At 43.9% G+C, this 24,687-nt stretch overlaps 1 protein-coding gene across 1 annotated transcript in view; it reads right to left on the bottom strand.

Annotated features, from left to right (window-relative positions):
- The window catches only part of LOC124620224 (facilitated trehalose transporter Tret1-2 homolog), a 98,380-nt gene extending 83,467 nt beyond the window's left edge, over positions 1-14,913 (bottom strand). Inside the window, exon 1 of the mRNA XM_047146891.1 lies at positions 14,824-14,913. Within this exon, the coding sequence (XP_047002847.1) occupies positions 14,824-14,913 (90 nt within the window). The remainder of the gene's footprint in view (positions 1-14,823) is intronic.
- Positions 14,914-24,687: the final 9,774 nt, after the last annotated feature.

Below are 24,687 nucleotides of genomic sequence, written 5' to 3'. Positions count from 1 at the left end.
AAAGGGCATTATCCTTGGATTTCGGGCTAAGGGTGGAAGCATTTGCGGTACAGCTAAGTTTTCAAACTGCTCGCGTGCCACTGTGGTTAAAATTTTGCTGTACAAATCCGTCGTTGAGGGAACTCTGGTGCACCACACGTGTAAGGTGGCTATAGGTTCAAATGGGTCTGAGCACCATGGGACTCAACTGCTGATGTCATTAGTCCCCTAGAACTTAGAACTAGTTAAACCTAACTAACCTAAGGACATCACAAACATCCATGCCCGAGTCAGGATTCGAACCTGCGACCGTAGCGGTCTTGCGGTTCCAGACAGCGGCGCCTTTAACCGCACGGCCACTTCGGCCGGCTAAGGTGGCTATAATTTCGCCCCTTACAAGAACTCATCCACATACTTTGCCGTTATCTACAAACACAATTAGGTATTATGTGATAGTTTGTAGATCGTATATATGAATAGATAAAGCAGATTGACATTGTCACGTACATCTTGTAAATAATTGTTAACGCTTATTGCATGGAAGGCGACGGAGTGTCTTTATTATAAAAACGGCGTAATGAATGATTGCCTATACTAGAAGAGGTTGGAACGCCAGTGGAGATGAACCGGCAGGCAGAACTCAAGCTCTGGGTGGAAGGCCCGCACAGGTTTTGGTCCTGCTTAAACACAGGAAGTAGCTTGACGGACGTCGTGGCATCTGAGCTCTGGTGCACAATAGGGTGACGGCCGGCCGCTATTGTAATAGAGGCCGGAAGGATAACCGGATAATACTTCCGAACGCCGGAAATCTTGCACGAAGGTGAGAGGGACGAAGAAGCGGCACATCGGAAACCACGCAGGTTGGGTTATTTCCTAGGATTTATACGCGGAAGCGTACCATTGTATGAGTACAGGTTTTTCCTCGCAAACTTTCTGCGCTGGACGACAAAACTCTAAAATATGGTTGGTCATCCAGAACGAGATTTTCACTCTGCAGCGGAGTGTGCGCTGATATGAAACTTTCTGGCAGATTAAAACTGTGTGCCCGATCGAGACTCGAACTCGGGACCTTTGCCTTTCGCCCGCGTACAGTTTTAATCTGCCATAAAGTTTCATGATTGGTCATCGTTCAGAAGAATCTGTAGAGAGAGAATATTCCGTGGTTTCGGTAATACGATTCGTTTCCGGACTTACGCTAGCCTTGCTGGGAAGCCAGCGCTGGAGAGACGTGATCTTCCGTTGTGAGCGCTCGTGTGTGACGGTCGCTCGATATCAGCTTCGTTGAGACAGACGGACGTGTTGTCTTTGCTCTCAGGAGACCTTGTAGTTAGAACAGGTACTGTACTGTTGCGAACCTATACGATTGTGGTTTTCACCTCCGGGTTGGAAGTCGTCGTTGAGCACGCAGTGTTTAGTAATTGAGAGCACTTACTCTGCCGATACTTACGTTGAGACGTTATCTGAACTCCGTCCTTGTGGCTGGGAATTCGCAATTCTCGTCAGTAGAACACCCAGAAGAGAAGGCAGTATTAGATTATATTAGTCAGAGGACCGCCTTCTGTCGTCCTAGTGTCTGAAAGAGTTTATTTGCGGCTGGAGTACTTCCGTCGTTGCAGATGAGTACGAGAACCATCACTTCGACGCACCCGACGTCGTACATATGGTGATATCGCAAATGGCTGCGGATTATTAGGGCTTTAAAAGCTAAACAGCTGTGATGACGTTGGTTTATTTCTACTGAGGTTCCACACCACCATAGATCATCTTTGAAAGTAGTGTCTTCTTGTGTTAGGTACGCAGATGATGTCAGTCAAACCGCGTTATTGAAATTAAATCACGCAGTCATAATAACGGCAATTGATTAGTAATTTACCTAGGAAATGTAAACTTTGTAACATAAAGGTTTCTAATCTACAGTAAACATATAAGCAGGAACAACGTTTATCATTTAGTAGTATTAGTTGCCTTAATCATTCATTTATGTTTAGGTTGTAATTCATACACTACTGGCCATTAAAGTTGCTGCACCAAGAAGAAATGCAGATGATAAACGGTTATCCACTGGACAAATATATTATACTAGAACTGACATGTCATTACATTTTCACGCAATTTGGGTGCATAGATCCTGAGAAATCAGTACCCAGAACAACCACCTCTGGTCATAATAACGGTCTTGATACTCCTGGGCATTGAGTCAAACAGAGCTTGGATGGCGTGTGCAGGCACAGCTGCCCATGCAGCTTCAACACGATGCCACAGTTCATCAAGAGTAGTGACTGAAGTATTGTGACGAGCCAGTTGCTCGGCCACCATTGAGCAGACGTTTTCAATTGGTGAGAGATCTGGAGAATATGCTGGTCAGGGCAGCAGTTGAACATTTTCTGCATCCAGAAAGGCCCGTACAGGACCTGCAACAAGCGGTCGTGCATTATCCTGCTGAAATGTAGGGTTTCGCAGGGATCGAATGAAGGGTAGAGCCACGGGTCGTAACACACGTGAAACGTAACGTCCACTGTTTACAGTGCCGTCAATGCGAACAAGAGATGACCGAGACGTGTAACCAATGGCACCCCATATCATCACGCCGGGTGTTGCGCCAGTATGGCGATGACGAATACACGCTTCTAATGTGCGTTCACCGCGATGTCGCCAAACACGGATGCGTCCATCATGAGGCTGTAAACAGAACCTGGATTCATCCGAAAAAATGACGTTATGCCATTCGTGCACCCAGGTTCGTCGTTGAGTACACCATCGCAGGCTCTCCTGTCTGTGATGCAGCGTCAAGGGTAACCGCAGCCATGGTCTCCGAGCTGATAGTCGATGCTGCTGCAAACGTCGTCGAACTGTTCGTGCAGATGGTTATTATCTTGCAAACGTCGCATTCTGTTGACTCAGGGATCGAGACGTGGCTGCACGATCCGTTACAGCCATGCGGATAAGATGCTTGTCATCTCGACTGCTAGTGATACGAGGCCGTTGGGATCCAGCATGGCGTTCCGTATTACCCTCCTGAAGCCACCGATTCAATATTTTGCTAACAGTCATTGGATCTCGACCAACGAGAGCAGCAATGTCGCGATACGATAAACCGCAATCGCGGTAGGCTACAATCCGACCTTTATCAAAGTCGAAAACGTGATGGTACGCATTTCTCCTCCTTACGCGAGACATCACAACAACGTTTCACCAGGCAACGCCGGTCGACTGCTGTTTGTGTAGCAGAAATCGGTTGGAAACTTTTCTCGTGTCAGCACCTAGTAGGTGTCGCCACAGACGCCAACCTTGTGTGAATGCTCTGAAAAGATAATGATTTGCATATCACAGCATCTTCTTCCCGTCGGTTAAATTTCGTGTCTGTAGCACGTCATCTTCGTGGTGTAGCAGTTTTAATGGCCAGTAGTGTATGTTAAAGTCCGTAAAGAGATCCTAAGATGTGCTTCAGGGGGTAGTAAGACATTCATTTAGCGTTTCTTATTTTCCGTTGCTCACATTTATTTTTACACCCGCCTGGTGTAACATCTTGGACACGCCATAGATGACAGGTTGAACGACGGACGCGGAGATGCGTACGGACGAATAGACGTGCAACTACTCAACAATTGGCAAAGGGCTAGCAACAGTGCCTCTTCAACAACAGTTCGCCGAACATTGCTGCGTAAGGACCTCCTTATGCAGCAACACTGAATGCTGTTCATCGGCGACGAAGGCTGGAATTTGCACGCCAGTACCATCGTGTGACTTAGATATTAGTTTCAGACTTAAACACAGCAGAGATGGGGATCTGCGCGATCTATATGGACGTCTTCTGATTGCCGAGAGGTGGACTTTTCAGATGAACCACGTTTTCTGCCCCATCAGGAAGGAAGCAAAGACCATGCAGGAGAGCTTCTGTAAAGTTTGGAAGGTAGGAGACGAGGTACTGGCAGAAGTAAAGCTGGAGGACGGGGCGTGAGTCGTGCTTGGGTAGCTCGGTTGGTAGAGCACTTGCCCGCGAAAGGCAAAGGTCCCGAGTTCGAGTCTCAGTCCGGCACACAGTTTTAATCTGCCAGGAAGTTTCAGTAACAAAGGAGGTGGCTTACAAAACACTCGTTAGACCTATACTTGGGTACTGCTTGTCAGTGTGGGATCCGTACCAGGTCGGGTGTACGGAGGAGATAGAGAAGACCCAAAGAAGAGCGGTGCGTTTCGTCACACGGTTATTTGGTAAGCGTGGTACCGTTACAGAGATGTTTAACAAACTCAAGTGGCAGACTCTTCAAGAGAGGCGCTCTGCATCGTGGTGTAGCTTGCTGTCCAGGTTTCGAGACGGTGCGTTTCTGGATAAGGTATCGAATATATTGCTTCCCCCTACTTATACCTCCCGAGGAGATCACGAATGTAAAATTAGAAAGATTGGAGCGCGTACGGAGGCTTTCCGGCAGTCGTTCTTCCGGCGAACAATACGCGAGTGGAACAGGAAAGGGAGTTAATGACAGTGGCACGTAAAGTGCCCTCCACCACACACCGTTGGGTGGCTTGCGGAGTATAAATGTAGATGTAGATGTAGATGTAGATGTAGATCCACATCTCACATAACCGCAGTGACTCTCTGCTTGCACGTCCCACAGCGGGCCGCGCTGCGAAAGGCGATTATTCGGGCTTCTGACAGGTGCTCACATTAATGTGTTTGGACAGGCTCAATACCCTCAGACTTCAAGAAGAATATAATAATTCCAATCCCAAAGAAAGCAGGTGTTGAAAATTACCGAACTATCAGTTTAATAAGCCACGGCTGCAAAATACTAACACGAATTCTTTACAGACCAATTGAAAAGCTGATAGATGCCGACCTCGGGGAAGAATAGTTTGGATTCCGTAGAAATGTTGGAACACGTAAGGCAATACTGTCCCTACGACTTACCGTAGAAAATAGATTAAAGAAAGGCAAACCGATGTTTCTAGCATTTGTGGACTTAGAGAAAGCTTTTGACAATGTTGACTGTAATACTCTCTTTCAAATTCTGAAGGTGGCAGGAGTAAAATACAGGGAGCGAAAGGCTATTTACAATTTGTACAGAAAGCGGAAGGCAGCTATAAGAGTCGAGGGGTATGAAAGGGAAGCAGTGGTTGGGAAGGGAGTGAGACAGGGTTTTAGCCTATCACCGATGTTATTCAAATGGTTCAAATGGCTCTGAGCACTATGGGACTCAACCTCTGAGCTCATTACTCCCCTAGAACTTAGAACTAGTTAAACCTTACTAACCTAAGGACATCACACACATCCATGCCCGAGGCAGGATTCGAACCTGCGGCCGTAGCGGTCTCGCGGTTCCAGACTGCAGCGCCTAGAACTGCACGGCCCCTTCGGCCGGCCCCGATGTTATTCAGTCTGTATATTGAGCAAGCAGTAAAGGAAACAAAAGAAAAATTTGGAGTAGGTATTAAAATCCATGGAGAAGAAATAAAAACTTTGAGGTTCACCTATGACACTGTAGTTCTGTCAGAGATAGCAAAGGACCTGGAAGAAAAGCTGAACGGAATGGGCAGTGTCTTGAAAGGAGGATATAAGATGAAGATCAACAGAAGCAAAACGAGGATAATGGAATGTAGTCGAATTAAATCGGGTGATGCTGCGGGAATTAGAGTAGGAAATGAGAGGCTTAAAGTAGTAAATGAGTTTTGCTATTTGGGGAGCAAAATAACTGATGATGGTCGAAGTAGAGAGAATATAAAATGCAGACTGTCAATGGCAAGGAAAGCGTTTCTGAAGATGAGAAATTTGTTAACATCGAGTATAGATTTAAGTGTGAGGAAGTCGTTTCTGAAAGTATTTGTATGGAGTGTAGCCATGTATGGAAGTGAAACGTGGACGATAAATAGTTTAGACAAGAAGAGAATAGAAACTTTCGAAGAGTGCTGAAGATTAGATGGGTATTGAATAGAATTGGAGACAAGAGAAATTTGTGGCACAACTTGACTAGGAGAAGGGACCGGTTGGTGGGGCATATTCTGAGGCATCAAGGGATCACCAATTTAGTATTGGAGGGCAGCGTGAGGGTAAAAATCGTAGAGGGAGACCAAGAGATAAATACACTAAACAGATTCAGAAGGATGTAGGCTGCAGTAGGTACTGGGAGATGAAGAAGCTTGCGCAGGATAGAGTAGCATGGAGAGCTGCATCAAACCAGTCTCAGGACTGAAGATCACAACAACAACAGTGTGTAAACGATAAACATCGCACTGATGGCACGAATTTCAGAGAAATTAGGTTATCTGTAGTTCAAATAATGTTCAAATGTGTGTCAAATCTTATTGGACTTAACTTCTAAGGTCATGAGCCCCTAAGCTTACACACTACTTAACCTAAATCATCCTAAGGACAAACACACACACCCATGGCCGAGGGATGGCTGGAACCTCCACCGGGACCAGCCGCACAGTCCATGACGGCAGCGCCTTAGCTGTATTTCTTAGTGTGTAATGCTAATATAAAAAGTTGTTCAAATTTTAAAATCGGGACTTGATTTCGACTGTAAATGAGTAATAACATAAACTCTGCTTTTCGCAATCCATCGTGGGACTTAGATGTTGGTTTCAAATCGTAACACAGCAGAGATGGAGATGTGCGTGGTCTATAGTGTCTGTACAATGGGTAGATCCATCACATAGACGTTGATGCGGGACCGCGGCTAATCAACAGCTCGTAGACAAAGAATACCAATAGCCGTAATTCTGTAATTAAAACTTCCGGGCTAAGAGGCCGTGGTCCAATAGTAGAAATACTTCTCCCTGACGTTTCGTTGCCAGCTGCGGGCAACATCATCTGAGGTGAGTCTACGTCAGGGAGAAGTATTTCTACTATTGGACCACGGCCTCTTAGCCCGGAAGTTTTAATTACTGAAGACGCCGGCCGTGAAAGCCTACACGCTATGATTAGCCGTAATTCTTCCTAAAAATTTTTGAGATTTAAGCAAACAATTGCGGCGCTTCTTTATCGTCACGTTCCGTGCCGTGAAGATAACACTAATTGCACGTCGAAACTGGTTCTTTAAATAGCAAGAAGTGTTTAGGAAGAATTATAGCTTCCCCAGATGCGTATCGACGGCTTGCAACACATGAAAAACGAGTGTGGTGAGAGTTCTTAGCAAATTGGCAATGAGTGTCATCCAGAAACTACCAGTCACTTAGTGGCTTGGTCTAATAGAACATCTAAGGATTACAACCCTGAAGAGCCTAAACTTTACTGCTTGACCTAGAGGAGGTATTACGTTCATTAAACACTTGCACAACAAACTAACCATTTCTCAAGGTAATGTGATTGTATAAGTGCGAAACAGTAATTATCTGTTTGTATGAGTATTAGGTGCGTGCGCAGTACATGTAAGACCTTCCTGATAATTTCTTGACGATGATGCAATTTTTTTTCAAGTGTAACGTCTTTCGCATCCTAATTAGTAAATTACGCACACAAATGTAAAATACCCACTTTACATTTGTGTTAGTAAATTCATGTATAGTATGTTGAAAACAATAATTTCAATGAACCCCTTTGACAGATCGTTCACGGAAAGAATCATACGTGCTGCCTTTGACACTTGTTCTTGGCGCTTGTGGTGCAATGTTGCGAAGTGTCTCCCAGCAGCAGGCTTGACCTTCACTCGCAAATCGGGCCCGTCAGAGTCAGTCGTGGAGATGAACTATGCCATGCAAGCGTCACAGTACAGATAGTACAGTCTCTAGTAATATCAAGCGTATGAAATTCTAAACAATTTATTTGCAATTATTGGTGATTAAATTTCCCCTCTGTTTTAATATGCCTTTGAACTATGTAGAGAATACCATGCTAAAATATGAAAATATTCGCAATCAACTGTTATCGTTTTCCGACCGTGAAAGTTAATTTGGAGCACTGTGGTGCACATCAAGGTCAGCCTGTGCGAGAAAAGGGTAACAACTAACAACGGGAAGATCAGACCAATGATAAAATGAGATATATTATACAGGGTGGTCCATTGATCGTAACCGGGCCAAATATCTCACGAAATAAGCGTCAAAGGAATAACCTAGAATGCACGAAACTTGTCTAGGTTGAAGGAGGAAACCAGATGGCACTATGGTTGACGTGCTAGATGGCGCTGCCATAGGTCAAACGGATATCAACTGCGTTTTATTTAAATAGGAACCCCCATTTTTTTGTTACATATGCGTGTAGTACGTAAAGAAATGTGAATGTTTTAGTTAGATCACTTTTTCGCTTTGTGATAGATGGCGCTATAATAGTCACAATTTTAGAGGAACTGTTGGTAACAGGTAGGTTTTTAAAGTTAAAACACAGAACGTAGGTACGTTTGAACATTTTATTTCGGTTGTTCCAATGTGATACATGTACCTTTGTGAACTTATCATTTCTGAGAACGCATACTGTTACAGCGTGATTACCTGTAAATATTACATTAGTACAATAAATGCTCAAAATGATGTCGGTCAACCTCAATGCATTTGGCAATACATGTAACGACATTCCTCTCAACAGTGAGTAGTTGGCCTTCCGTAATGTTCGCACATGCATTGACAGTGCGCTGACGTATGTTGACAGGCGTTGTCGGTGGATCACGACAGCAAAAAATATCCACAGAAACAAATCCGGGAACGTCAGATCCGGTGAACGTGCGGGCCATGGTATGGTGCTTCGAAGACCAATCCACCTGTCAAGAAATATGCTATTAAATACCGCTTCAACTACACGCGAGCTATGTGCCGGACGTCCATCATGTTGGAAGTACACTGCCAACCTGTCATGCAGTGAAACATCTTGTAGTAACATCGGTAGAACATTATGTAGGAAATCACCATACATTGCACCACTTAGACTGTCATCCATAAAATGGGGCCCAATTATCCACCCTCTCATAATGCAGCACAATACATTAACCCACCAAGGTCGCTGATGTTCCACTTATCGCAGCCATTGTGGATTTTCCGTTGCTCAATAGTGCGTATTGTGTCGGTTTACCTTACCGCTGTTGGTGAATGACGCTTCGTCGCTAAATAGAACGCGTGCAAAGCATCTGTCATCGTCCCGTAATTTCTCTTGTGTCCAGTGGCAGAACTGTACACGACGTTCATAGTCGTCGCCATACAATTCCTGGTGCATAGAAATGCGGTACGGGTGCAATCGATGTTGATGTAGCATTCTCAACACCGACGTTTTTGAGATTCCCGATTCTCGCGCAATTTGTCTGCTACTGATGTGCGGCTTAGCCGCGACAGCAGCTAAAACACCTACTTCGGCATCATCATTTGTTGCAGGTCGTGGTTGACGTTGCATATGTGCCTGACCACTTCCTAATTCCTTAAATAACGTAAGTATCCGGCGAACGGTCCGGACACTTGGATGGTGTCGTCCTGGATACCGAGCAGCATACATAGCACGCCCGTTGGGCATTTTGATCAGAATAGCCATACATCAACACGATATCGTCCTTTTCCGCAATTGGTAAACGGTCCATTTTAACACGGGTAATGTATCACGAAGCAAATACCGTCCGCACTGGCGGAATGTTAGGTATGAAATGATAATTAAATGGGCACCCTAGCTGCAAACAGGCGTTGATGTACTTCATTGGGGACATGTTGAATGAAGTACATCAACGCCTGTTTGGAGCTAGGGTGTCCATTTAATTATCATTTCATTTCTAGCAAAGCTGCATGGTCATCCACGGTAACTGTTCTTTCGGGAACAGATACTACCCTCATATATAGGAATGTTAGGTGACTTATATGTTTGTGGCTATTACAGCACCATCTAAACAAAACGAAAAAAGTTGTCCAACTAAAACATTCATATTTCTTTACGTACTAGACGAATATGTAATAAAAAAAGGGGTTCCTATTTAAAAAAACGTAGTTGATATCCGTTTGACCTATGGCAGTGCCATCTAGCAGGCCAACCATATCGCCATCTGGTTTCCCCCTTCAAACTAGACGAGTTTCGTTCTTTGTAGTTTTTTCGTTTGATGCTTATTTCTTGAGATATTTGGCCTGGTCACTATCAATGGACCACCCTGTATAATCGCCGTAAGGCGTTACCTGGCGCTCCTAAATGGAATGTTAATGGTACTATGTGCCCAGGAGGACTCATGAGTATTAAGGAACGCAAAGTATTTTTGGGCCAGCCGTTGCGATTGAGTGTGCTATTCATTCGCATGCAAGTACGATGTGAAAATACTCTTCCTGACAAAGAAAAGTGAAGCTTTCAGAAGCGGAATTGGATACTGGCTAAGAGAGTATGTAACGTTATTTTAGTGACTGCAAAATAGAGTCAAGTATTTGAAGACACGATTTTACTTATCAGCATGATGTTGCACCTCTTTCTGTCCTGGATACATGCACTGATACTGTATGGAAGGGTGTCAAAAAGCCGTTGTATCCTCTCGTGAGGCAGTCTGACCCACTACTGATGTAGTTGGTCCTTGGTATCCCGGATCCTGGCGCTGGGACATTCCTGACGGCCGAACTGGTACAACATATCAACTATCGGGTGCAGATCTGGTGATCTTGATGGTCAGTGGAGTACCTCAGCATCGCACAGTTCGTTGAGACACGTGCGATGCGTGGACGAGTGTTTTCCCACTAAAAAGTGGTACCATGATACTGTAGAGGTAACACTTGTGGGCACAGGAAGTCTGTACAGTCAGAGATCCCCCAGTGGTGGTCTGAAGTCATACCACATGGCTCTCTATACCATGGTGCCACGAGGAACAACCCTGCATCCCTCCAAAACATTATAAGAACTGGACCTCTCTCCATGTCGATGTCTAACTCATCAACGATGACCATCCGAGGACGTGCAGAACAACTACTGGTCACTGAACACAATGCGACATCATTCGGAAGTCCATACTCCGCGGTTACGGTTACAGTCCAAAAGCAACTGTTTGTGTTCTGGAGTTAACGGCAGCCTCCTCATGGAACGGTAATTCCCTAGGCTGCTAATCTAAGACCAATGGTTCGGGATGACACAGAATGTTTTAGTAGCTCCATTAGGCCTACATGTTCTTGGATGGCAGTTGTAGATGTGATGAGGTTGGGATGTGCTTCAATCACAATACGGCGATCTTCCCTTTGTGTGTCAAACACGCCCAACCAGACCCTTGACGACGAGTATGCCTGCCATCACATTCACATTCAGTGAAACATTGGGACGCTGTCACATCCGAATGCTCCACAAATCTGGATACTGCACGATGTGACCAGGCTGCCAAATGGAGACCCACGATCAGACCTTTTTCTAACGCTGTCAGGTGCCAAATCGCTGTCTCATACGAGAACACAACATCTCCGATTCCTTCATAGTCATCACTCAACAAGTTGGTTCAAATGGCTCAGAGCACTATGGGACTTAACTGCTGTGGTCATCAGTCCCCTAGAACTTAGAACTACTTAAAGCTAACTAACGTAAGGACATCACACACAACCTTGCCCGAGGCAGGATTCGAACCTGAGACCGTAGCGGTCGCGCGGTTCCAGACTGTAGCGCCTAGAACCGCTCTGTCACCCCGGCCGGCTCACTCAACAAGTGACACCCTACTTGGTCTGGTAAGAACACTAAACACAATCAACTTTACTGCGCTCTATGAGCGTGCCTACATTTTACAAAGAACTGCAGCTTTAATCGTTTACAAGCCCACCGACTGTGTGCATCTGTACGAAGTTACACTGATATACACCCATGTCTTCTGCGTGCTTCACTCCGTGTCAGACAGCGTATATATGTCTGGCAGTGTAATACGGTTTCTTTCCAGCTAAAATGAATTTATATTTGACGTGGCTTTCAGTAAGAATCATTTACTGATTCTTTCGCGCCCAGGAAGTTGAACGGTAGCGAGAAAACATTTTTGGGGTAAGTGTGAAAGGGAAAACAGTGCATATGTGAATACGTCGCATCTCCTTTATACACTTATCGCTCCCCACACCACTTTCACACTAGCCGGCTGCACGCAATGTCGGATGAAATTGTGGGGGGGGGGCACGCGATGGCATAATCCCTTAAGGGAACTGGTTCGTGAACACAAGGGCCAGTCTTGAAAAATTTGTCAGTTTTCTAAATAGTGTAGGGTTGTCATCCTGTGCAATGCTTACCATCTTTTAACAGATCTTTTGGGAACAATTTGATGTAGCAACCCAGCTTTTGATCTCGCACATTTTTCTCAATTGTGTTCTGCGTTGCATGTGAAATAGGGCATGTTAATTATTTATGTACAGCGTATGATATTTACACATATCTCAAAAAAAAAACAAATACAGAAGTTTGATGGTTTTCTGGAAGTTCTTCACACTATTATGTTTAAAGAAGACTTTTAAAAAGATGTTTTTGTCACAAATTATGGTTGGAAAAATTATTTAGTACTGATTATCGTATTTTCAATTAATAACTTATTGTTGCCCTTTAAAAAGGTCTTTAATTTTCCATTTGAGTAATAAGAATAGTCCGCTTTTTAGTTAAGTAAGTGTTAACACATTTCAGCTCTCTGTCTTCAACAGTTTTTGATCAGTGTGTTTCAGAACATTAAAATTGTGAACTTGTGGGACATTAAAAAAAATGGTTCAAATGGCTCTGAGCACTATGGGACTTAACATCTGAGGTCATCAGTCCCCTAGAACTTAGAACTACTTAAACCTAACTAACCTAAGGACATCCCACACATCCATGCCCGAGGCAGGATTGGAACCTGCGACCATAGCGGTCGCGAGGTTCCAGACTGAAGCGCCTAGAACCACTCGGCCACCCCGGCTGGCCTGGCAAATTGAACTCAACGTAATAGCTTGTTGCTCTACCTACCCGGCACAAAACTAATGCACGTCCAGGTCCATATTCATCTTGGTTCAGGTATTGTTCCCCCTCCCGGTTCTTGCTTTCTTCTTCTTGCTTCTTTGGTGGCTTCTGACAATGATTTCTCTGCTTCTAAGTGTGTGTTGTGATCGGTGGAAATTTAAATCTTGACGCTACTCAATCACTTAAACATAATAGAGCATTCAGCACACTTATTTTCGAAGTATTTAGTCCTACGAGAATAGTTTTTGGTGTCCATACCCACACAAAGTAGTTAAAACTCTCATTTGGGTTTTGAGTCTTACGGTGTAATTTCTTCTCTGATAATTTTGTGTCAATAAAACAATAGAAACTTAGAAGATATACACTACTGGCCATTAAAATTGCTACAACAAGAAGAAATACAGATGATAAACGGGCATTCATTGGACAAATATATTATACTAGAACTGACATCTGATTACATTTTCACGCAATTTGGGTGCATAGATCCTGAGAAATCAGTACCCAGAACAACCGCCTCCGGCCGTAATAACGGCCTTGATACGCCTGGGCATTGAGTCAAACAGACCTTGGATGGCGTGTACAGGTACAGGTGCTCATGCACGATACCACAGTTCGTCAAGAGTAGTGACGGGCGTATTGTGACGAGCCAGTTACTCGGGCACCATCGACCAGACGTTTTCAGTTGGTGAGAGATCTGGAGAATGTGCTGACCAGGACAGCAGTCGAACATTTTCTGTATCCAGAAAGGCCCGTACAGGACCTGCAAATGCGGTCGTGCATTATCCTGCTGAAATGTAGGGTCTTGCAGGGATCGAATGAAGGGTAAAGCCACGGGTCGTAATACATCTGAAATGTAACGTCCACTGTTCAAAGTGCCGTCAATGCGAACAAGAGGTCACCGAGACATGTAACCACTTGCACCCCATAACATCACGCTGGGTGATACACCAGTATCGCGATGACGAATATACTCTTCCAATGTGCGTTCATCGCGACGTCGCCAAACACGGATGCGACCATCATGAGGCCGTAAACAGAACCGGGATTCATCCGAAAAAATGACGTTTTGCTATTCGTGCAACCAAGTTCGTCGTTGAGTACACCATCGCGGGCGCTCCTGTCTGTGATGCAGCGTCAAGGGTAACCGCAGCCATGGTCTCCGAGCTGATAGTCGATGCTGCTGCAAACGTTGTCGAACTGTTCGTGCAGATGGTTGTTGTCTTGCAAACGTCCTCATCTGTTGACTCAGGGATCGAGACGTGGCTGCACGATCCGTTACAGCAATGCGGATAAGATGCCTGTCATGTCGAATGCTAGTGATACGAGGCCGTTGGGATCCAGCACGGCGTTCCGTATTACCCTCCTGAACCCACCGATTCCATATTCTGCTAACAGTCATTGGACCCCGACCAACGCGAGCAGCAATGTCGCGATACGATAAATCACAATCGCGATAGGCTACAATCCGACCTTTATCAAAGTCGGAAACTTGATGGTACGCATTTCTCCTCCCTACACGAGGCATCACAACAACGTTTCACGAGGCAACGCCGGTCAACTGCAGTTGGTGTATGAGAAATCGGTTGGAAACTTTCCTCATGTAAGCACGTTGTAGGTGTCTCCATTGCCGCCAACCTTGTGTGAATGCTCTGAAAAGCTAATCATTTGCATATCACTGCATCTTCTTCCTGTCGGTTAAATTTCGCGTCTGTAGCACGTCATCTTCGTGGTGTAGCAATTTTAATGACCAGTAGTGTAGCTCCAACTACTATTCCGCGTTCAGAGTCTGTCAATTCTCGTCGTGCGGCCATAATGACGTCGAGAACCTTTCCATATGAGTCACCTACGTACAAATGACAGCTCCAGCAATGCGTTGCCCTTTTTATACCTTGTGTACGCGATGCTACCGCCATTTGTGTAAGTGCATATCACTGTCCCGTGACTTTTGTGCCTCACTGTAAACACACGGTAGGAAAGGCAGGGCGCTATGTAGACTGTTGTCCAGACCATGACTAACTGACCTGAATCTTCTTGAATGTCACGGGGCCGTCCTTCACCCAGTCCACAGAGGTCGCCTTTGTCGGCAGCCGGACCGTGCAGGCGGGCACCATTGGTAGCGGCGTTGTCTTGTGCGACCACTTTTACCGTCCGCCGAAATCTTGCAGACTATCGCAACGTTTAAAAATGACCTCGTAGATAGTGTCGGAATTTCCATGCGGCTTTTCGCGGATGATGCTGTAGTATACAGAGAAGTTGCAGCTTTAGAGAGGGTGCGTTTCTGGATGATGTATCGAATATATTGCTTCCCCCTACTTATACCTCACGAGGAGACCACGAATGTAAAATTAGAGAGATTCGAGCGCGCACGGAGGCTTTCCGGCAGTCGTTCTTCCCGCGAACCATACGCGACTGGAACGGGAAAGGGAGGTAATGACAGTGGCACGTAAAGTGCCCAACGCCACACACCGTGGGGTGGTTTGCGGAGTATAAATGTAGATGTAGATGTAGACACCGACTTCAGTGGTATCGGTTGTAAGGACACCACGCTAAGGACGTACAACAACGCTTAACGTGAGACACATGTATACATATCTGTCATAACAAATGTGGCCTTGGCCCACAGATGATAACCTTGCAAGTGACTAAACGGGAACATTGCGCGTCATAAAATACAGACCCAACTACAACCAACAGTTTAATTACACATCGGAGTGACAACACATACAACTACACCGACAAAACAGGATAACATACAATCAAGCGCAAACCAGTGAAAGAATTACATGACTGATCTCTATATCACAGTTAGGCACACTACTGGCTCTCCAAGCAATTTCGATTCAATTACAGTTATAATACAATCAGTAGACACCATTGTCTTGCTGTACCTTTTCAGTTCAAGTACCATTACGTAAGCACTGCTCTAACAATACTGACGCAGCACCGCCCCACTGTGTTTTGATAGTCCCAATCCTTTTCACACACTAATGCTGTCACATATGCAGTTGTGGGCATACTCATCAGGACATATCATTCTGATGCCCTGCCTTAGAATCGTCGTAACAGAAATTCTCTCCCACAATTGCTTCCTGGCTGGCAGGTGTCACATCTTCTGGACATATGGGGAAAACACTGTCTGCTGTCCCAGCCAAACAATGTCCATGTGGCAGGCGACCTCATTCCTGAGCACCGCTGCACAGTGCCACGGCTCTGTTGCCTACCGAGCGAGTTGACACAGTGGTTAGCACGTTGGACTCGCATTCAGGACGACGACGGCTTCTAGCAAAAGCCGGGATGGTTGCTTTGAAAGGGCTCAGCCGACATCCTTCCCCATTCTTCTCTAACCCGATGGGAGCGATGACCTCGCTGTTTGCCCCCCCCCCCCCCCCCCCCCACGCAAATCAAGCTACCAACCAGCCTCTGTTGCCTCCACGGGTGTCTCTGACTCTACAACTCTCTCTGCTTCTGAAGGATCCGTCTCGTTGTGCTCACATAAACCCAGTTGACGGCGGCACCCTGTAACGGATCTTCGGTCTTGGCTAACACTCAGCGGTAGAGCAATGAGATTGTTATTTCTTATGTATCGGTATCAACGTTACAAACAGAACATCGATGAACTGAACTCGCGACTTGTGCGAGATATTTACTTCACCAAATGTCATAATTAAATCGTTTATAGTCGATCGTTTATCAGTTGCTATTTAAATATTAATGACAAGTTCAAATTAGTTCCAGTGACACCAATTTCCCTATAGACTGGTTCTAATCTCAAATCTATAATCAGTCGTAACAGTGTTATTAATTCCTAACGTCAAAGAGTTTCTATATAAGCGCCGAGCGCTTCAGTCAAATAATATAGCAGCACGTTATCTCTATAAAGAATATTGTAAAACTTGAATGGTAAATGCGTGAATTGAAACGATATGCTGGTTTATTACACAATATTAGTCACTTCCGAACAGAGCCGTGAGGAAGAAGCTTTCCCAGCTGTTGGGGGGGAATTATATGCTTCGTAACTATCGCTAAGTTCCATAGTCCATTAGTTATTACGAATGAAATTTGTCTATCTGTGTTCACTACCTAAATAGTGTTAACTTCAGGTTATCTCATTAAACGTCACTTCTGTCTAATACATGCAAGTCCTCTATCTGAATTCTAAATAACGTAATATTTGAAGTCAAAGATCGTTTCACTGCGTCATAATAGATCGCAATAATTAATTCTGAAAAAAAAAACAATCTAATTGCGCCTACATATACGAGCATTCAAAAGGACCTGCTTCGGCTAACTCTCGTAACGTAGTGACAATGGACTGAAATATCCTTAGCCATTACTCACGAATCTCAAAGAGTACTCACACGGAGTATTCTTTGGGAAAGTTTGGTTCTACTTTGCGAATTTTAATTATAATGAATGTGCGATTTACTATGATTTTGAATTTTGAGTCTGATTTTACTGGAATCCTATCCTTCTTTCGTATGTTAATAAGTTACTAAGTATTAGATTCCTGATTCAATTACTGGTTAATATCCAAATAATAGTGTTAACTGGAAATTTGTTTGCTTGTTCATTTTTCATGGAATTTGGAACTTGTTTTGGGGAGATCTTTGGGAATTTTGGTGCTAATTTTTGATTTTCATTTCTCGTCCGAGGAAGTGACATTACAACCCGCAGCTGATGACTGCGACCACAATTCTTGGCCAGCCATACTGACGGCAACGACAAGCAATAACAAAAAGCCGTGCCATGTCTTTGTTTTTCATGGGAGGAAGCCCATAGAACTGAAAGGAGATTACATGGGAAAATAGGGTGTGTGGATAAAACGTCATTCTTTCATGTGCGTAATTTTCATTAAGTAGAATAAATAACTGCTGAATAAAGAAAAGGAGAACATTACTTTCTGGGCGGCCTTTACATTCTGAGCCTTCCTAATCCAACATCAGCGGTTGACGGCTCAAGGAGATCAGTGAGAGCTGCAATCTAGCAGAGCACATCTCGCCCAATGGTATACCAGACAGGATAAATGAAGGGTTTATTTCAATAGTGGTAGAAGTCCATTTTTGTTCATTGTGAGATACAGAGTCCTAAAGTTAAATGAGCGTTGAAAAATCTACAGTTGAGATACCAGAAATATTCAAGCATATGGCTTCCTGCTAGAGGTGAACCTTTCTTTCTGTTTGTTTGGATCATTAATTACAGAAGCATTATAGGCACAAAAGTGGAGGTAATGGACTTGTACCACTATTGAAATAAGCCCTTCAATTAAGGCCTAGATAGCCAAATAAACACCCCCTGTAGAGTTGGTCACATAATTCTGATACGTACTGGGAGTGGTGTATTGTCTCTCTGAAGTCTTGTATCATCTATGACGTCCTGTAGATCAAAGGTCATCCAATTTCTTTGTCATTTTTATGCAGGTAGACCCCAATGTTTTTATACAAGTTGTACAACTTTGCTTCCGATATTTGCTGATAACTTACGAAAACGATATGTAGCGGTCGAAAGAAACAGATCGCAGACGTCAAGCAGTTAGCTTGTACCTCGGTCAACATAACCTCATTCAAACATTAGTCGATTTGTGTCTGCATCATAAGGTTGTTCTTGATTGAAAATGTTAGTTTATGAGCCTAATTCCCGTCATTTGAGGGAGGTGTTACTGTTTTGTTTCAATATGAAGAAAACAGCCGTTGAGTCTTATCGAATGCTCTCAAGTACGTATGGTAAGGACGCTATTAGTGAAAGAACATGTCGTGAATGGTTTCAACGCCTCAAGAACGGTGATTTTAACGTCGTAGACCGGCATAGTGATGGAAGAGAGAATGTTTTCGAAGATGCAGAACTGGAGACAGTGCTGAGTGAAGACTCGGGTCAAACTCAAGAAGAATTGGCACGATTAGTGTAAGTGACGTAGCAAGCCATTTCAAAACGTCTCAAAGCTATGGCCATGATTCAGAAAGAAGGAACTTGGGTTCCGTGTGAGCTGAAACCAAGAGATGTTGAACGGCGTTTGTGTGTTTGTGACAGTTGCTTCAGAGGCAAAAACGGAAGGGATATCTGCATCGCATTGTGACCAGGGACGAAAAATGGGTTCATTACGATAACCCTAAACTCAAAATATCTTACGGATATCCCAGCCATGCTTTCACGTCGACGGCCAAACCGAATATTCACGGCTCCAAGATCATGCTCTGCATTTGGTGGGACCAGCTCGGCGTCGTGTACTATGAGGTGTTAAAACCAAGTGAAACTATCACAGGTACTCGTTATCGAACGCAATTAATGGATTTGAGCAGAGCATTGAAAGACAAACGGCCGCAATACAGCGAGAGGCACGATAAAGTGATTTTGCAGCACGCCAACGCTCGACCCCACGTTGCAAAAGTAGTCAAAATGTATTTGAAAACGTTAAAACGGGAAGTCTTACCCCACCCGCCGTATTCTCGAGACATTGTTCCCTCTGACTATCATCACAAATTGGGTCGATTCGTGGATCGCTTCAAGAGATGAACAATTTTTTCGACACGGGATTCGTACACTGCCCGAAAGATGGGAGAAAGTAGTGGCCAGTGATGGAAAATATTTTGAATGATACATATGTAGCCAATTTGTCTCATTAACGCCTCAAATGCTGGGGAAAAAACGGCGGAAGCAAAGTTGTACATCTTGTATATTGATTCATCAACTTCAAATTGTCTTTGACAGCTCCCAGTAAATTTGGTAGGTTTAATTACAGAACTGTCGAAAGAAAAACTTAAGAAAAACGTTTTGAGTTTTATACATATAGTTTAGACAAGAAGAGAATAGAAGCTTTCGAAATGTGGTGCTACAGAAGAACGCTGAAGATTAGATGGGTAGATCACATAACTAATGAGGAGGTGTTGAATAGGATTGGGGAGAAGAGAAGTTGGTGGCACAACTTGACTAGAAGAAGGGATCGGTTGGTAGGACATGTTCTGAGGCATCAATGGATCACCAATTTAGTATTGGAGGGCAGCGTGGAGGGTAAAAATTGTAGAGGGAGACCAAGAGATGAATACACCAAGCAGATTCAGAAGGATGTAGGTTGCAGTAGGTACTGGGAGATGAAGAAGCTTGCACAGGATAGAGTAGCATGGAGAGCTGCATCAAACCAGTCTCAGGACTGAAGACCACAACAACAACAACAACATTTATAAATTTAAACGCCACCATATGGAAATCTAGTATCTTATACCATATACATGGCATTCAGAAAGTCTGAAAAGCTTGCAAAGGTGTTGGAGGGTTGGTGATGAGACATAACTTTTAAGAAGGAAATTCAGTACGTTGCGCGGTTTCCGAGTTAATTAGCACTGAAGTTAGGCAATCAGGCTGTTGCGCGTACAAATTCAAGCGGCCCGCTAGAGACAGCGTAGCAATTCATATGGTAACAGGAGAGAGAGATTAAATTTAGTCATAGGGCGGTAGTAAGGAAAGAACTCCAGCCAAAGGCTGAGGAGTTTGGTACACTATTATTGAGTCTATGAGAACAACTGACAGTAATTGTACCTGGCTTCAATTTGCGCGTGCAAGGGCATGACTAGCTATCTTCAATGCTAATTAACTCGGAAATGGGGCAAGTTATCGAATTTTTCTTCTTAACAGTTATTTCTCAGCGCACCTACCCTGCAACGCCCTTGCTTTTCAGACTGTTTCTGACCATCCTGTATACTTTCAATTTGAAATTTTTAATATTTGGCTTCAGTTTAGCAGTTTTATCTTTAAACTTCCATGGTTAGTGATTTGCAACGTATTTTTCTCCCTCCCTCACTGCCCCCCCCCCGCCGCCCCCCACTCTCTCTCTCTCTCTCTCTCTCTCTCTGTCTGTCTGTCTCTCTCTCTCTCTCTCTCTCTCTCACACACACACACACACACACACACACACACACACACACACACACACATTCACACACAAACTTTTTGTGTTAAAACTGGCAAGCGAGCAGATAAGACTCCACCGCAACGTCAGAGAAGCCTGTCTGGTGCCTTTACCTTTCCTAAAGCCAAACTGATCGTTATATAATAGATCCTCAATTTCTGTTTTTCATTCTTCTGTATATTATTCTTGTCAGCAGCTTGGATGCATGAGCTGTTGAGCTGATTGTACAATAATTCTCGCACTTGTCAGCTGCTGCAGTCTTTGGAATTGTGTGGATGCTGTTTTTCCTAAAATCTAACGGTAGATCGCCAGTGTCAAACATTCCACACACCATTGTCAACAGACGTTTTGTTGCCACTTCCACCAATGATTTTAGAAATTCCGATGGAATGTTATTTATCCCTACTGTCTTATTTGATTTTAAGTCTTCAAAAGGTCTTCTAAATTCTGATTCTAATACTGGATCCCACATCTCTTCCCTGTCGACTCCTGTTTCTTCTTCTATCACGTCATCAGACAAAGCTTTCCCTCGTAGACGCCTTCAATGCAGTCTTTCCACCTATCCGCTCTCTCCTTCGCATTTAACAGTAGAATTTCCATTGCGTTTTCTATGTTACTGCCTTTGCTTTTAGTTTCACCGAAGGTTGTTTTGGCTTCCCTGTATGCTGAGTCAGTCCATCCGCCAATCATTCCGTTCTCGATTTCTTCATGTTCCTGCAGCCATTTTGCCCCAGCTTCCCTATACTTGCTATTTATTTCATTCGTAAGTCACTTTTATATATGTATACTTGAATTTCCCAGAACATTTTTGTACTTCCACCTTTCGTCGATCAATTGACGTATTTCCTCTGTTAGCCATCCTTACCATAGACATGTCACCAAATTTTTTCTTCGGATGGTTCCTAAAACTGAACAAAAGGGCGATACAAAAATTGCACATGGTATGGTAGTAACGATCGAAATACAGCTGGAGACGGAGCGGTCTTGGACGCTATCATTTAAGCTGTAAGAACAAATGATACTAACCGTTCTTGGGGAGCCCCTTGAATTTGAATGTGTAAAGGCCTGATTGGCTAACTTTAAGGCTAATTAACTCGGAAATGGCGCAGGTTATCGAATTTCTCTCTTAACAACTTTTCCTCGGCACAACCTTCTCTGCAACACTCCTACAAGTTCTGTGATCACCTTGTATGAAAAATTAGAAATTTTAATTCATAGTACAGTACATTATAATATGTTGCTAAATGATAAGCTAGGAAGTAGCAGCGTTAAATTCTTCTCCAATGTTGAATGCTTATTTTAGTGAAAACATTGTCTTTAACAATAAAAAATTGCCTATACCAAGTAATCATATTATCTAACACGTGCCATGAGATAAATTCATCTACGAGGATTGCCCAGAAAGTAATGCACCTCATTTTTTTCTTTAACAATTCTTTACGTAATCTCCATCCTGTTCTATGGCCTTTCGCCAGCGCGAAACAAGGGCGTGTATGCCCTGTCGGTACCAATCCTTGTCCTGGTGGCGGAGCCAGTGCTTCACTGTGTGAATCACTTCCTCATCGTCCTCAAAATGTCGTCCACAACTCGCATCCTTAAAGGCCCAAACAAGTGGAAGTCCGAGGGTGTTAGGTCAGGGCTGTAGGGTGGATGGTCTCCCCGAACGCTGCAAATCGTGATCTCCGCTGAACGGCCTCACCCTCCGTGCCCAGCGTCTGACTGTACTTCTGTCGACAGCAGATGCTTCATAGACTTTGCACAAGCTTTTGCGAATATTCGCCACAGTTTCTTTCTCTGCAGTGAGAAATTCAATGCCGACACGTTGCTTGTAACGTACATCACCTGCAGACGCTATTTTGAAAGTGTACTGCAGCTACGCTATCTGTCGGAAGTGACGGAAACTCAGAATACATCAAATGAAATGAAATGTCGTGTGGCTAGGGCCTCCCGTCGGGTAGACCGTTCGCCTGGTGCAGGTCTTTCGAGTTGACGCCACTTAGGCGGCCGGCGCGTCGAATACATCAAATAATACATATGCGTATGTAGCGTTTCGCATTCGTAGTATTGTTTTCGCTGCGAAAAAAAAATGCGGTGCATCACTTTCTGGGCAGCCCTTGTAGATAGAAAAGATTTCATATTCTCTGTATGTTGCTACCTCAAGAAGGGAAACTAATTTGTTTTAGCGATAAAGAGGCTTTGGAATGATGTAATAAACATCTCTCTGTGAAAGTGTTAAGCTGTGACGTGTTTCTCATTGTGCTCTGTGTGCCAGACAACTAAACTACCAACAAAAATATAAGTAAATGCACTAATTAAATGATCTAAACAAGCAAATCACTTAATGCACACTCTAATATATATATATATATATATATATATATATATATATATATATATATATATATTAGTGTGTGCATATATACGGGATTGTATTTCGACACACAATCTCACTGGCACACACAGAAGATGAACATAACACATTTCAGATTAACGTAGTGTATATGTATATGTAACTAAAATGTGCCTGATGATAGCGACACTCTGCCGAAACGCACCAATTAAGTATTAACAAAACATGACTGAAGCAGTAGTAATTATTTCATAAAGCTCAATTTTCAGGACATGGAACTGTTGTAGTTTGGTTTCGACCCGTTCCGGAATCACTGCCGTAGATGTACAAATGGATGCACAAGGCTGAACAGCAGATTCCAGTATCATCTGTTGAGAGACTTGAATGATGTATAGTAGACATACTACATCTCATACGAACAGCCTAGGAAACTATCTCTACCATCTACACGGAGAATTTCACACTACCAACAAGTGTGGTACAACTCCTATGGGCTTTCTAAGTTCTTGCACTCTGCCACTGGCGTGTACCAACTATGAGTTACCTACCATTCCAGGTGACCTTTTTCTACGCATCTGGAATCTGATGACGAAGTTTCTGCATCCGTGATAATCTAAGTAAGTGCCTTGTGACGTGCAGTGAGTGAAGGTGTTCTTATGAGGCATCGGCAACTGTACCGCACAGCAAGCAGGAGATATGGATGCTCCCTGGTAGCTGTTGTTCAGTACTTAGCAGGTCATTGTTTCCTGCACTGAGGGTCATCTGCAGCAGTTACAGTCCTTGGCGGTGACCTATGGCGGGTGTGGGTTCGCTGCACACGCTTAAGACTGCGCTTCGTGGAAAGTCTCCACGCTTATAGTGTCAGCAAGAGCACAGATGATCGCCGGCTGGAGTGGTCGAGCGGTTCTAGGCGCTACAGTCTGGAACTGCGCGACCGCTACAGTCGCAGGTTCGAATCCTGCCTCGGGCATGGATGTGTGTGATGTCCTTAGGTTAGTTAGGTTTAAGTAGTTCTAAGTTCTAGGGGACTGATGACCTCAGAAGTCCCATAGTGCTCAGAGCCATTTGAACCATTTTTTGAACAGATGATCAGCAAGTACACAAATGACAAGTAGCTCACGCATAAATGCGTTTGGAAAAGGGTGAAACATAAATGGTATACATTTCTATGCATATCAGACGTAGTGGAAGTTAATACGAAAGCGGTAGCACGATTGCTGAGCTGCAATCAATTTTCATTTGTACATGAAGTTTCGCATCATGTGTTTATGCTGGTTTCTTGTAGGCGCAAAAGACACAAAAAAAGTACATCCCAAAGACTGGCGAGCTTGTTTGTGTGCGCAGACGCGCTTCCTGGGAAATCAGCCTGTAACTTACCTGCCTGGCTTATTACCTACGCCATGCATGCCGGCCTTCTTTGAAGACTCCTGTATTTTATTAAGGTTGTATTTAACGTACTAGCTGTTAAATATCTGTCTGACATATTATCCACTATGGTGAATTTTATGAAAGTAATGTTTATTCAGTTTTTTTCCAGCCTTTTAATTCATTGGTGGTTTTGACATTTCATTAGAACAGTGTGCTTGCCGAATTGGCTTATTTCGTTGGCGTACTGTTTAAAGCTTTCATTGCCCGTTT

This window comes from Schistocerca americana, chromosome 6, assembly GCF_021461395.2.
Source record: "Schistocerca americana isolate TAMUIC-IGC-003095 chromosome 6, iqSchAmer2.1, whole genome shotgun sequence".
NCBI classification, from domain to species: domain Eukaryota; kingdom Metazoa; phylum Arthropoda; class Insecta; order Orthoptera; family Acrididae; genus Schistocerca; species Schistocerca americana.
Note: the sequence above shows the minus strand (reverse complement) of the source record. Positions and strands in the feature narration are given on the sequence as shown.